At 41.0% G+C, this 12,019-nt stretch overlaps 1 protein-coding gene across 2 annotated transcripts in view; it reads left to right on the plus strand.

The window, feature by feature from the left end:
• Positions 1 to 11,809, plus strand: part of CALU (calumenin) — a 28,808-nt gene extending 16,999 nt beyond the window's left edge. For both annotated transcript variants that reach the window (XM_007526301.3, XM_007526303.3), the window contains exons 4-7: positions 3,860 to 4,026; positions 5,111 to 5,171; positions 7,322 to 7,521; positions 9,465 to 11,809. In XM_007526301.3, coding sequence (XP_007526363.1) covers positions 3,860 to 4,026; positions 5,111 to 5,171; positions 7,322 to 7,521; positions 9,465 to 9,569 — 533 coding nt within the window. In that variant the 3' untranslated portion in view covers positions 9,570 to 11,809. The remainder of the gene's footprint in view (positions 1 to 3,859; positions 4,027 to 5,110; positions 5,172 to 7,321; positions 7,522 to 9,464) is intronic.
• The last annotated feature ends 210 nt before the right edge of the window (positions 11,810 to 12,019 follow it).

Raw genomic sequence — 12,019 nt, forward strand, 5'->3', positions numbered from 1 at the left:
TTTTGTTGTCGGTTTATTTGTTTTGTCTTTTTTAAATTAGATCAGTATTGTACATGGTTACAATTTGAGACATGAACATATGAACGTTATCTTTTGTATTTTCATCCTGAAAGTTGGGCAGAGTTTTATTTTTACCAGAGCACTACTCATTTCTGGTTGACAGTGATGCTGGAGGTTGAACCTGGGACCTCGGAGCCTGAGGAATGAAAGTCTTTTTGTATCACCTCTATGTTAACGACTATGTTGTCTGCCCAACCCTAGTTGGGCAGGTTTCTGGGTTAACATGGGCATTCTCCACCACTGACTAACAAGTATGTTTCCCTCACTGGATAGCCCACTGTCCAAGTCAGTTACAGGTCTTATATGCATTTCTAGTGGGGAGTCTTATTTAACCATGCCCAGTTTGTTCCCATTCCCAAGATGAAAGTGACATTCTCTTCCCATGTTGGTTGGACATTTTGTCAAGACCCAATCATATCCTTCACTCAATTAAGAACACGTATACTAAAAAAGCCCAGGCAGATGGAGGGGAATTCGTGCTACTGGCTCTCTGGCTAAGACCCAAAAACCTCTGTTTTATTTGGAATGACTTATAAAGTGCTGATGATCTAAACAGAATGGTGTGTGAACAAATCTCCGCTCAGACCTAGGCACTTACTGTTTCCAGAATGAGTCTTTAACTCCACGTATGATTATGTGCATAAAAATCTGTTGAGAGCCCTGTCGCCTCACAGGGCAGATGATTCAATGGATTGGCATTTCTCCTGGCTGAGACTGAATAAACTGAAGATGCGCTGGCTGGGGCGCTGTGTCTTTATAAGGCATCTCTCCCTGCAGGCATGGGGGAGAGAGTTGAGGGGTAATGAGTGAGTCAGCTTACGAAGTACTGAGGAGCTCTGATTGTGTTTTGCTTTAATTTTATGTTCACGTATAAATCATCATAGCTTTTAATGAGAATCTTAATGCATTTGTTTTTCGTTAAAGGAAGGCTTATACTATCTTTGCCACAAGTGAAATACGAACTACTAAGATCCTCCTTGCCTGTGCTAAAACAAAGCTAGATCAAGAACCTCCCCAAAGCTGTGTGAGCTGGCCAGCCCAGTTCAGGATAAATATGGCAATAACTCTGGAGCTATGATGATAGGCACATAAATTCAGTCATGCAAAATAGTTTTAAGGGTTGAGAAAGAGTTCACTCACTAGGGCACACACCATACCATGTGTTCAAGCCCCAGTACCATATAGAGCACAGGTGGTGGAGCCAGTGCTGTAGTATCTCTCCCTCTTTTCTCTCTACACACACACACACACACACACACACACACACACACACACACACACACACCTGAAATTTTAAAAAGCATGACGGGTGGGGGTGACTGGTCCAGGAATGATGGGGTCTTGCATATGTAGGGGTCATCTTTTTTTATTATTGTAGTTATTATTACTGCTATTGATGCCATCATTATTGGATAGGACAGAGAAATGGAGAGAGATGGGGAAGACAGAGAGGGAGAAAGATAGACACCTGCAGACCTGCTTCACCGCCTGTGAAGCAACTCCCCTGTGGGTGGGGAACCAGGGGGCTCAAACTAGGATCCTTACGCGGTCCTTGTGCTTTGTTCCACTTGCGCTTAACCCGCTGCGCCTACTGCCTGACTCCCTGATTTTTGTTTTTAACTTTATTAAAGCACAGAAGAACTGTGCTGTAGTATCAGGTTAGATGTATAATGTTTATTGTTAAATGGTCTTTGTGGGTCTTCATATAAAACAAATGTTATTTTTTTTTATCAGTTGCAGAAACAATTATTTAATGTCGTATTTTTGAAATGTCTTCATGTTACCTTATGTCCACACTCCACAAAAGATTTTTTGAATTCCCTTGTATTTTTTATCTTAAAAAAAATTAAGCTTCATTAAAAATTTAGAGACTACCTACTGGTATACACTTGCCAGAGTAAGTGCAGTCTCAAACCATTGCCCAGCACCCTACCCATGGGTTGTGAGCACTAAACGGGGCACAGTTTGGGGGGTAGGAGGAACGACATAGAAATTAAAACTAGGGGCCAGACACACCTGCTTGAGTGTACATGTTAAAGTGCCCAAGAGTCCAAGTTCAAGCCCCCAGTCCCTGTCTACAAGCAGTGAGAGAGTTTTGCAGGTGTCTTTCTCTCTTTCTCTCTGTCTCCCCTTCCCTCTCAATTTCTCTATCCAAATATGAATAAATAAATAAATAAATAAATATAAGTTAATGATAAAAGAAACTAAAACTAAATTCTACCTGTATGGCTTAACATACTAACAGATGAATGAATCTAAATTCAGTTTATTTTTGTAACAGCTTTATTGGAGTATAATTGACAACATCTGTTTGAAATGCACCAGTTGATGAGTTTCGACATGTGTATAATCCAGTCAATCCATTACTACAATAAAAATAAACATATCCATCACTCCAGAATACTTCCTCTGGCCTTTTTTAATTCCTCCCACCCCTAGGCAACCAGAGATGTGTTTTGTGGCTTTTTTTTTTTTTTTTTTTTTTTGCATTTTCTAGAATTTCATAATCAATGGGGAGTGAACAGTACTTGTAACTCAAGGTAAATTTCTGTGTTGGCTGGCAAAATTAAAATGTATTTTATATAGTGGCTTATATTAAGGTAGAAAGCATTTGAGGGGCCTGGTGATGATGCGCCTGGTTAAGCACACATTACAGTGACCAAGGACCTGGGTTCAAGCCCCCCAGTCCCCAGCTGCAGGGGGAAAGCTTTGCGAGTGGTGGTGAAGCAGGGTTGCAGGTGTCTGTTTCTTTCCTTCTCTATAGCCCCCTTCCCTCTTAATATCTGGCTTTCTCTATCCAATAAAGATAATAAAATAAATTTTTAAAAAAGAAAAAAAGCATTTGATACTTGTCTTTTTAAAAAATTTTATTATCTTGGGCAAGTGTAGAAAGCATAATGGTTATGCAAAGAGACTCATGCCTGAGGCTCTGAAGGCCCAGGTTCAATTCCCCCGCACCACCATAAACCAGAGCTGAGCTGTGCTCTGGTTAAAAAGTAAATAAAATAAAACTAAAAAAAAAAAATGTATTATTTATTGGATAGATTCAGAGTCACCTACCACTTGCAGAGCTTTCCCCCCTGCATGTGGGACCAGGGGCTTGAACCGGGGTCCTTATGTACTGTAACATGTACTTAACTAGGTGTACCACCAGCCAGCCCTGAAACTTGTCTTAATGGAAGAGTCTAATGCCAAACGAAAATAGCACCATTAACATTTACTGAAAACTAACTGCATTATGCCAGGCAGAGTTGTATTTCTTGTATCTTTTAAACCTTATAGTAATCCTATGAAGCAGGAACCATTTTGACTCCATTTTATAGATGAGTGGATTGAAGCAAAGTTTGGTTCCTTATCCATGGTCATAGCCAGGAAGTGGCAATTAGGACTCAGACTGAGACAGTACTACTTTAGAAACACCACTTGATATAACTAGGAAACCCAGGCCCCCTAACGACACGGTTACTAACAACATGAAGCATTGCATAATGCATTACAGAGTCCAAGGAGCCAGGGTTCCATGCTGAATGGCAAACATTTAACTTCTAGCTTGAGTCTGCAGTTGAGGTCTTTGATTGCTAGAACTCTATTCCAAAACAGGATGTCTTTATACTGCTACAGATTCACCTGTGTGGTTAATCAAGGGCTTATTTCTTCAAGGTGTGATTCACCTATATGATTAATCAAGGTTTTATTTTATCGCTTGGTTTATCTTTGTTGGAAATTGATTACCAGCCTTGTACTTTTTTGGTGTTTTCAGAAGATCTTTTAAGATTTGCCCTAAATTTTTGTTTTTTAGATGATCCAGATCCTGATGATGGATTTAACTATAAACAGATGATGGTTAGAGATGAACGGAGGTTTAAAATGGCAGACAAGGATGGAGACCTCATTGCCACAAAGGAGGAGTTCACAGCTTTCCTGCACCCTGAGGAGTATGACTACATGAAAGATATAGTAGTGCAGGTGAGAGGGAGACTAGAGAACCATTTGGCTTTGGCATGGCGATGTTGGGATTGAACCTTGGTCATCAGAGTGTCAGGCATACAAATCCTATGCTATGACACATTGAACTACCTTCCTGGTCCTCCTATCTCTCATCTCTTAGCTTGTTCTCTGTATTTGAAAGAATGACTTGTTATATGTGGGTGCTGGCCAGATTCAGAATCCAAGCTCTGCTGTAACCTTACTCAAGTTGTTTATTTTTGCCGTATGCCTTCTGTTTAGTACAGTGCTTGAGTACAAATACAAAGAGTATTTGCCATTGAATTTTTAAAAACTTTTTATTATTTATTTTTTCCAGAGCACTACTCAGCTTTGGCTTATGGTGGTGCAGGGGATTGAAACTGGGACTTTTGAGCCTCAGGCATGAGAGTCTTTTGCAAAACCATTATGCTTTCTTACCCCTGCCCTATTTGCCATTGAATTTGTCATTTCATAATGGCTTAATATTGTAACCGTTGGGGGAGATCATATGTATCTTTCAGATAGAGTGAAAGTGGGATGGGACCACAGCACCAAAAATTTATCCACTGTAGTAGGCGGCAGATTCAAAATGACCAGTGATTATGCACTGAATGGTGGTTGAAGAAATTCTCACAGAAGACAGTAACCTATAAGATATTCTATTCTGTAGCTAGAGACATCCTTACCCTCTGTTAGTATAACTTAAGCAATACACGGGCTCCCCAGTCATCAAGAAATTGGTGGGGGTCCCTGGGCAGCTGACCTCACCAGTGTGTCCTGGAACCTCACCTCTCTAGAGCCCTACCCCAGTAAGCTGGGGATATGGGTCAACCTGCCATCACCTATATCCAGAGGAGAAGCAGTTACAAACGATAGAACTCCCACCTTCTCAAGAAGAACTTTAGTCCATACTCCCAGAAAGGTAAAGAATAGGGAAAGAAAACCAAAGGGCTTTAAATCCCAGTTCTGATTTACTCACACACATCCATGCCTATCTGTATGTATGTACATGGGTTATTTTGTTGAAAAATAATGCCCTAGACTAAACCAGCAACTAATTTTCTTTTTATTCACTTCTGTCTAGGAAACAATGGAGGACATAGATAAGAATGCTGATGGTTTCATTGATCTAGAAGAATATATTGGTAAGATACCTTTTTTAAAAAAAGTTTTTTTTTTAAATCTATTTATTTATTGGATAGACACAGCCAGAAATTGAGAGGGAAGGGGGTGATGGAGAGGGAGAGAGACACCTGCAGCCCTGCTTCACTACTCCTGAAGCATCCAGCTGCAGGTGAGGACGGGGTCCTGGAGCACTGTATCATGTGCGCTCAACCAGGTGCACCACCACCTGGCCCAGTAAGATATCTTGATTGTGCTTTTTTAATTGTTTTATTGTTTTTCTCAGAAGAAGCTGAGGAGCTTATGGAATATTTGTTTATGAATAGAAACCATTTGCCATAATGGGCCAGAGGTGGCACACCTGGTTAAGTGCACACATTACAGTGCACAAGGACTAAAGTTCAAGCCCCTGGTCCCCACCTGTAAGGGGAAAGCTTATGTAATGAAGTAGGGCAGCAGGTGTCTCTCTGTCTCTTTCCCTCTCTATCTCCCCCTTACTACTTTACTACTTAGTTTCTCCCTGTCTCTATCCAATAATAAATAAATTAAAATTTAAAAAGATCAAATTAAATTTAAAAAAACATTTACCATAGCAACTTCTTACCTGTCATCATTCATATAAATAATTTGAGCACAAACTAATAAAAGATAAGTAAGAAATTTAGATTTTGGACTAAGTATTAGATAACATGAAAAAATGTTTATTTGAAATGAGGAGCTAGCTTACCTGGTAGAGCACACACCTTGCCATGCATAAAACCCTGTGTGCAAGTGCTGGCACCACATGTTCCACCTTGACTGGTGGAATGTTGCTATGGTGTATCTCGTTCATCTCTGTCTGCTCAAGTCGGGGGCGGGGGAGGACAGGGGAAGAATTGGACCAGGGAGAGCACTCAGCAAGATCATCATGCTCAAAGCTCTGGGTTAAGGGGGGAAAAATGATGAAGCCTGTGTGACAAACTTGGTAAGTTGATGGATAGATGGGAGTTCTTGAGATTGTCTATTCTATATTTGGAAGGTTTTATAATAGCAAGAGTGACAATGTAGAGTGCTTATTAATGATGCATTATAAGAGGATAATAAGCATTCAATACAATTTAAACTACTGTTTTCACATTTAATAATTGTTTAAAACAAAGTGACTTTGGTAGATAGTTGCATTATTTTGGGGTCTTGTACTGGCAGGGAGCCCAACACCTCATACAGCTAACCATTGTTGCTTGAGCTTTTCTTTGTCTTTAATTTTACAGATAGTTATACCACATATATCACAAGATGGACCAAAACATAGTATATTGAAAAAAAAATGAGCTGCTCCTTAATAGTGGAGAATTATACAGTGTTCTTTTTTCCCCCCTTTATTGAGGGGATTAATTGTTTATAGTAGTTGGTACATGTGTAACATTTCTCAGTTTTCCACAGAACAATCTAACCCCTCACCTAAGTCCTCAGTCATCATGTTCCAGGACTTGAACGCTCCCCCTACCCCAGAGTCCTTTACTTTGGTGCAGTACACCATATCTCGTCTAAGTAGTGCTTTGTGTTTTCCCTTTTGTTCTTATTTTTCAATTTCTGTCTGTGAGTGGGATCATCTCATATTCCTTTTCTGGCTTATCTCACTTAGCATGATTCCTTCAAGCTCCATCCAAGAGGAGGTGAAGAAGGTGAATTCACCATTTTTAATAGCCAAGTAGTACCCCCTACAGTGGTCTTTTGGTTTTTAATGTGGTACCAAGAATCTAAGCCAAGTTCTCTGTACATATGTGCTATACCCCTGAGCACCTTCCCCTCCCCCCCTTTTTTTTTTAAGGGGAGGCACCATATCACCACTGTCCTTGGTGCTCTCCTGTGTTTATTAGGGCTTGAAGCCAGGGCTTCAGGCATGGCAGGCATGTGTGCTACTTACTCAACCACCTACCTTGGTCCCCTTCAATCCATTTGCCCAATCTGCCTCCATGACCAGAACTATGCCCTAACATATTTTATCTTGAAAGCTGTGTGTCAACTTGCCATTCTTCTTTACAGGACTATTAGACATATAAATGAAGAATCTGACATTTAATTTTCTCATTATTAGACTCCAAGCAGATGGATAAGAAGGAAAGACATGGCTAGATTAGCACTGGGGACTGGAAAAAGACAAACCTATCTTTTGTATGTGTGTCTGCCATAGGTGACATGTACAGCCATGACGGAAATGCTGATGAGCCGGAATGGGTGAAGACAGAGCGGGAACAGTTTGTTGAGTTTCGAGACAAGAATCGTGATGGGAAGATGGACAAGGAAGAGACCAAAGACTGGATCCTTCCCTCAGACTATGACCATGCAGAGGCAGAAGCACGGCATCTAGTCTATGAGTCAGACCAAAACAAGGTAAGTCTGGCGAGACCAAAACAGTCTAGCAGGGATTGAAGTCTGATTTGGAGGGATGGCCTAAAATGCCCTGTACACATTCCTGTGTGCTGCTGCGGTACGTAGACAGCCAGAATGGGTGGGAGGAGAGAAACAGAGACACCTGCAGCAGTGATTCACCACTCTCAAAGCTTTCCCCCTGCAGGTGGGGACTGGGGACTTGAATTTGGGTCCTTGTGCATTGTAACGTGCGCTCAACCAGGTGTACCACCACCTGGCCCCGGTAGAGCTTTTTAATGTCGTCTTAGGTTGATTCTGCTATGGATCTAAAGTTGCAGTTGAAAACTTACAGGGAGCATTAGCTATCTGATCTGAATTTAGAAATCCTTTAGCCCCCCACAGCACTGTAGGAATTCCGATTTCAAAGAGCCTCTGTGTGTAGCCTGTGCCCAGCAGGCATCATCTGTTATCTTTGGATCCCTTGGAAATTTTTTTGTTTGTTATTTCCTTTGTTCTTTTACCTATTCTAGTTTCCTGAAATGTGATTATTTTCTTCTTAAACCAGATGTGCTTTTTTTAAAGTTAAGTCCTTTGTAATTAGTTTTAAATTAGCTTTTCTCTGGAGCCAATTAAAATGGTCCTTGATCAATTATTTACTGCAGTCATTGAAATAATAGTGTTATCATTTTTATTTTATTTTTTTTGCCTCCAGGGTTCTTGCTGGGGCTCAGTGCCTGCACCATGAATCCACTGCTCCTGGAGGCCATTTTTTCCCCCTTTTGTTGCCCTTATTGTTGTAGCCTGTTGTAGTTATTGTTGTTGATGTCATTCGTTGTTGGATAGGACAGAGAAATGGAGAGAGGCGGGGAAGACGGGGGGGGGGGGGAGAGAAAGACACCTGCAAACCTGCTTCACTGCCTGTGAAGTGACTCCCTTGCAGGTGGGAAGCCGAGGGCTGGAACCGGGATCCTTTCTCTGGTCCTTGCACTTTGTACCACGTGCGTGTAACCTGCTGCGCTACTGCCCAACCCCTTCTTGTCACCTTTCTTAGAGTAAACTGAAAAAGCAGTCTAAAGGTGGTGTATCATTACTATTTTAACATTCTTTTATCTAGGCTAATCTTCAGTTTCAAATACAATTTATCATTTATTTTAGCACCAGGGTTATCACTGTGGCTTGGTGCCAGCTCTGTGAATCCACTGCTCCTGGCAGCTATTTTTTTCTTTATATTTATTTGATAAGACAGAAAGAAATTAAGTGGGAAGTGGGTGATAGGGAGAGAATAGGATAGACACCTGCAGACACTACTCATGAAGCAACCCCCCCCCCCACCGTGGGTAGGGAGCCGGTACTCAAACTTGGGTCCATGGCACACAGTAACGTGTGCTCAACTGGGTGCACCACCACACAGCTTTCTCATTGAACCTTTTTAAAGGTTGAGGCTATTTTGAGTTCTTGCTCAGTCACTTCAGTAACAAACAATATAATAAACATATAATCTTAATCTGTCCTGAGGAAAGGGAGATTCATATAGTCATCCCTTGGGAATCTGACACAGATGAATTTGGGGGCTGTGCCTGGATTTCTGCTGCTGGTGAGGGCTTTTCTTGGCCTTTAGGAGATTTCATTGTCCTTGTTGCTTCATTCTGGAGTATTTGCCCAGTTCTTGTCTATCTCTTACCAGTAGATGGAGATGTCCCACACCCTATGCAAATGGGAGCATTTTTCTCTTTAAGAAACAAGCCCATATGCTCTGTATTATTCCTGTCCTCCCTCTTTTGACTGTCTTGATAAGAAAAGCAAATCTTTGCTATCTTGTGTTGGTGGGGGGGGGGGTGAGGGTTGAGCTCAGATTTAATTTAGTGGGGATTTAAATCTTAACTAGTCCCTGTTGTTTTATAGCAGTGTTTCTAAATCTGGAATGGGAAATGTATTCTATCAATTCATTGTTTTCTTCATTTCAGGATGGCAAGCTTACCAAGGAGGAGATTGTTGACAAGTATGATTTATTTGTGGGCAGCCAAGCCACAGATTTTGGCGAGGCTCTAGTACGACATGATGAATTCTGAGCTGTAGACAAAGGAATCCACATTTCTTCAAAAGTAATTTATTTTTACAGCTTCTGGTTTCACATAAAATTGCGCTACTGAGACTGTTGTTACAAACTTTTTTAAGATATGAAAAGGCATATCAACCATTGCGTCCCCTTTCCTCCTCCTCTCTTAGGGGCTGGGGAACCGTGACTGAAGAACAACGCTAATTAATTAGTACACTTGTGTTTGTAGATTTACTCTGTATTATGTATAACATGGTGTTTATTTTTGTATTTGTTCTCTGATTGGGAATATGATATGAAGGATCAAGATCCTCAGCTTACAGGCAAACATTAGCCACCCTTCACTCTTTCTCAAGTCTTGTCCTATAACTTTTATAATCCTGATTGAATGTTTCAAGCCTGAGATCAATAAATGTTCTGGAGAGAGAAAAGGGAAAGATGCCCACATTTTATAGTTAGAATAACACTTAACCTTGCCTCTTAAAAAGTATATCTCTAGTAGTAGTGGTGACATACTCCATTCAGTTGTTCTAGGCCCAGCAACTAGCTGATATCCTAGTGTTATCTAAGCAAGAACAGATTCCCATGCTATGCAAAAGCTTGGCTTAACTTGATTTCATTTCATTTTTTTCCCCCACTTCCAGTAGAACTAGTTGTCATTATGGTCAAGAATAGCTGTGATGGGAAAAGTTAGGGCCGCTGTATGGAAAATCAGGCAAGTAGAGTGTGATCTTTTTACAGAGCACTACATAGGGACAGCTGGAAAGCCAAAAGAAAAAGAAGTGTTTCTAGGGCACACCCTTTTTTCTGAATGTCCATCTGCTGAAGTGCTCATCAAGACTGTTGACTCTCACTGTAAGTGCTCCATTTGGCTCCTGTTTCCCTAGGAATTCTGGGGATTGTTTCTTGCTTTCACTGCAGTTATAACATACCCTTTCTAATCATGTCACTGAAAGTGCCTTTAGCATGAGAAAGGTTCACTGAATGAAGATTCTTTTAAGAATACCCCAAGATAAAGATGAGATTACTTGGCTCACCTTATAGGAGAGCATAGAACCTCCCAACGTAGTGGGATTTTTTTTTTTTTCTTTCCTTTCTCTTCCAGAGAGCAGTTAAATAGCAGTATTAGTTAGCAGCTTGGTTGCAGTGTTCTTGTTTTGTGGGCTCGTTTCCAAAAACCACATGCTGCTGAATTCACTGGGGATCCTCATAACCTCAGAATGCTAACCACTTACTACCAGGCCTATTACTGTGCCAGCTGGAGAGCTTGAGCTCAGACTCAAAAAAAAAAAAAAAAAAAAAGGCCTGCAGAGAGGGCTCTTGGGTTTGAGGACCACTGCTCACTCTTATTGCAGTTGACTCCCAGTCACCCTGTTTCCCCCTTTTACTCTCCCCACTGTCAAAAGGAAGAAAAAAAGTTGTATTGTGAATCAACAAATCTCCAATCTTCATCAAAGGAAAGGGATGCAGTTTGTAGAAAGAGCTGAAGAAACCACGCTCTGTTCCCAACTCTACTCCACTCCAACTTTATATAACACAAACTTTCTTAAGTTCTTTCCTTATAAATGGGCCTTTCTTGAGAAGAGTTATTATATTCCAAGTTTTTAGCCCTCAGGTTACTAAGGTAAATATATGTATATCTAACCTTTATTATTTCATTTATCTTTCTGGATAATGCATTCAGGTGGTGCTGGGTGTTTATTATAATCTGACCTAGGTATGTCCTTCGGTCTTCCATAGCCATGTTGAGGTGGCTACTCAGCCTGGTGAAAAGCCAGATACCGTGTAACTTCCCCCCCAGCCTTGGTGTTGAGAGTGGATACGCTCTTAACTTCAACGTAGCCTAACAGAAACTCTGCCCTCCAAATTACTAGTTTTTTTTTTTAAGAACAGATGATAATGCCACCAGCCCTGACTTAGAGGGGCATATTATGACTGTGTAACAAGAAAGCCTTGCAGCTCACTCGATGCAGAGAAACCAGGGCTGTGGTGAAGCTAAATAGAAAGTAGACCGTCACCTACTCAGAGCAGCTTGTGGGTGCTGGGTACGACACCCCTGGATTCATGTTTCTGGTTTAAGTCAACCCTGAGGCTGGTGAATAGTAAGTAGCTCCACACCCACATGTGTGTTCTGTGAATGCTGGCTCTCTTAAATTTGGATATCGGTTATATTTTATAGGGTGTAAACCAAGTTTTATATTCTATAATGCAAACAGGTACCTATCTGTTTCTAAATAAAACTGTTTACATTCATTATAGGGTATGTGTGTCCTTTATTTTCTTAAATGGATCTCTTGGAGGGCCCACGTGGTGGTACACCTAGTTGAGCGAACATGTTACAGGGCACAAGGACCCAGGTTCAAGCCCCCAGCCCCTACCTTCGGGGGAAAGCTTTGCAAATGGTGAAGCAGTGCTGCAGCTCTTTCCCCCTTGATTTCTCTATTCAATAAATAAAATATATAT

The sequence above is a fragment of the Erinaceus europaeus genome, chromosome 8 (assembly GCF_950295315.1).
Source record: "Erinaceus europaeus chromosome 8, mEriEur2.1, whole genome shotgun sequence".
Taxonomy (NCBI): Eukaryota; Metazoa; Chordata; class Mammalia; order Eulipotyphla; family Erinaceidae; genus Erinaceus; species Erinaceus europaeus.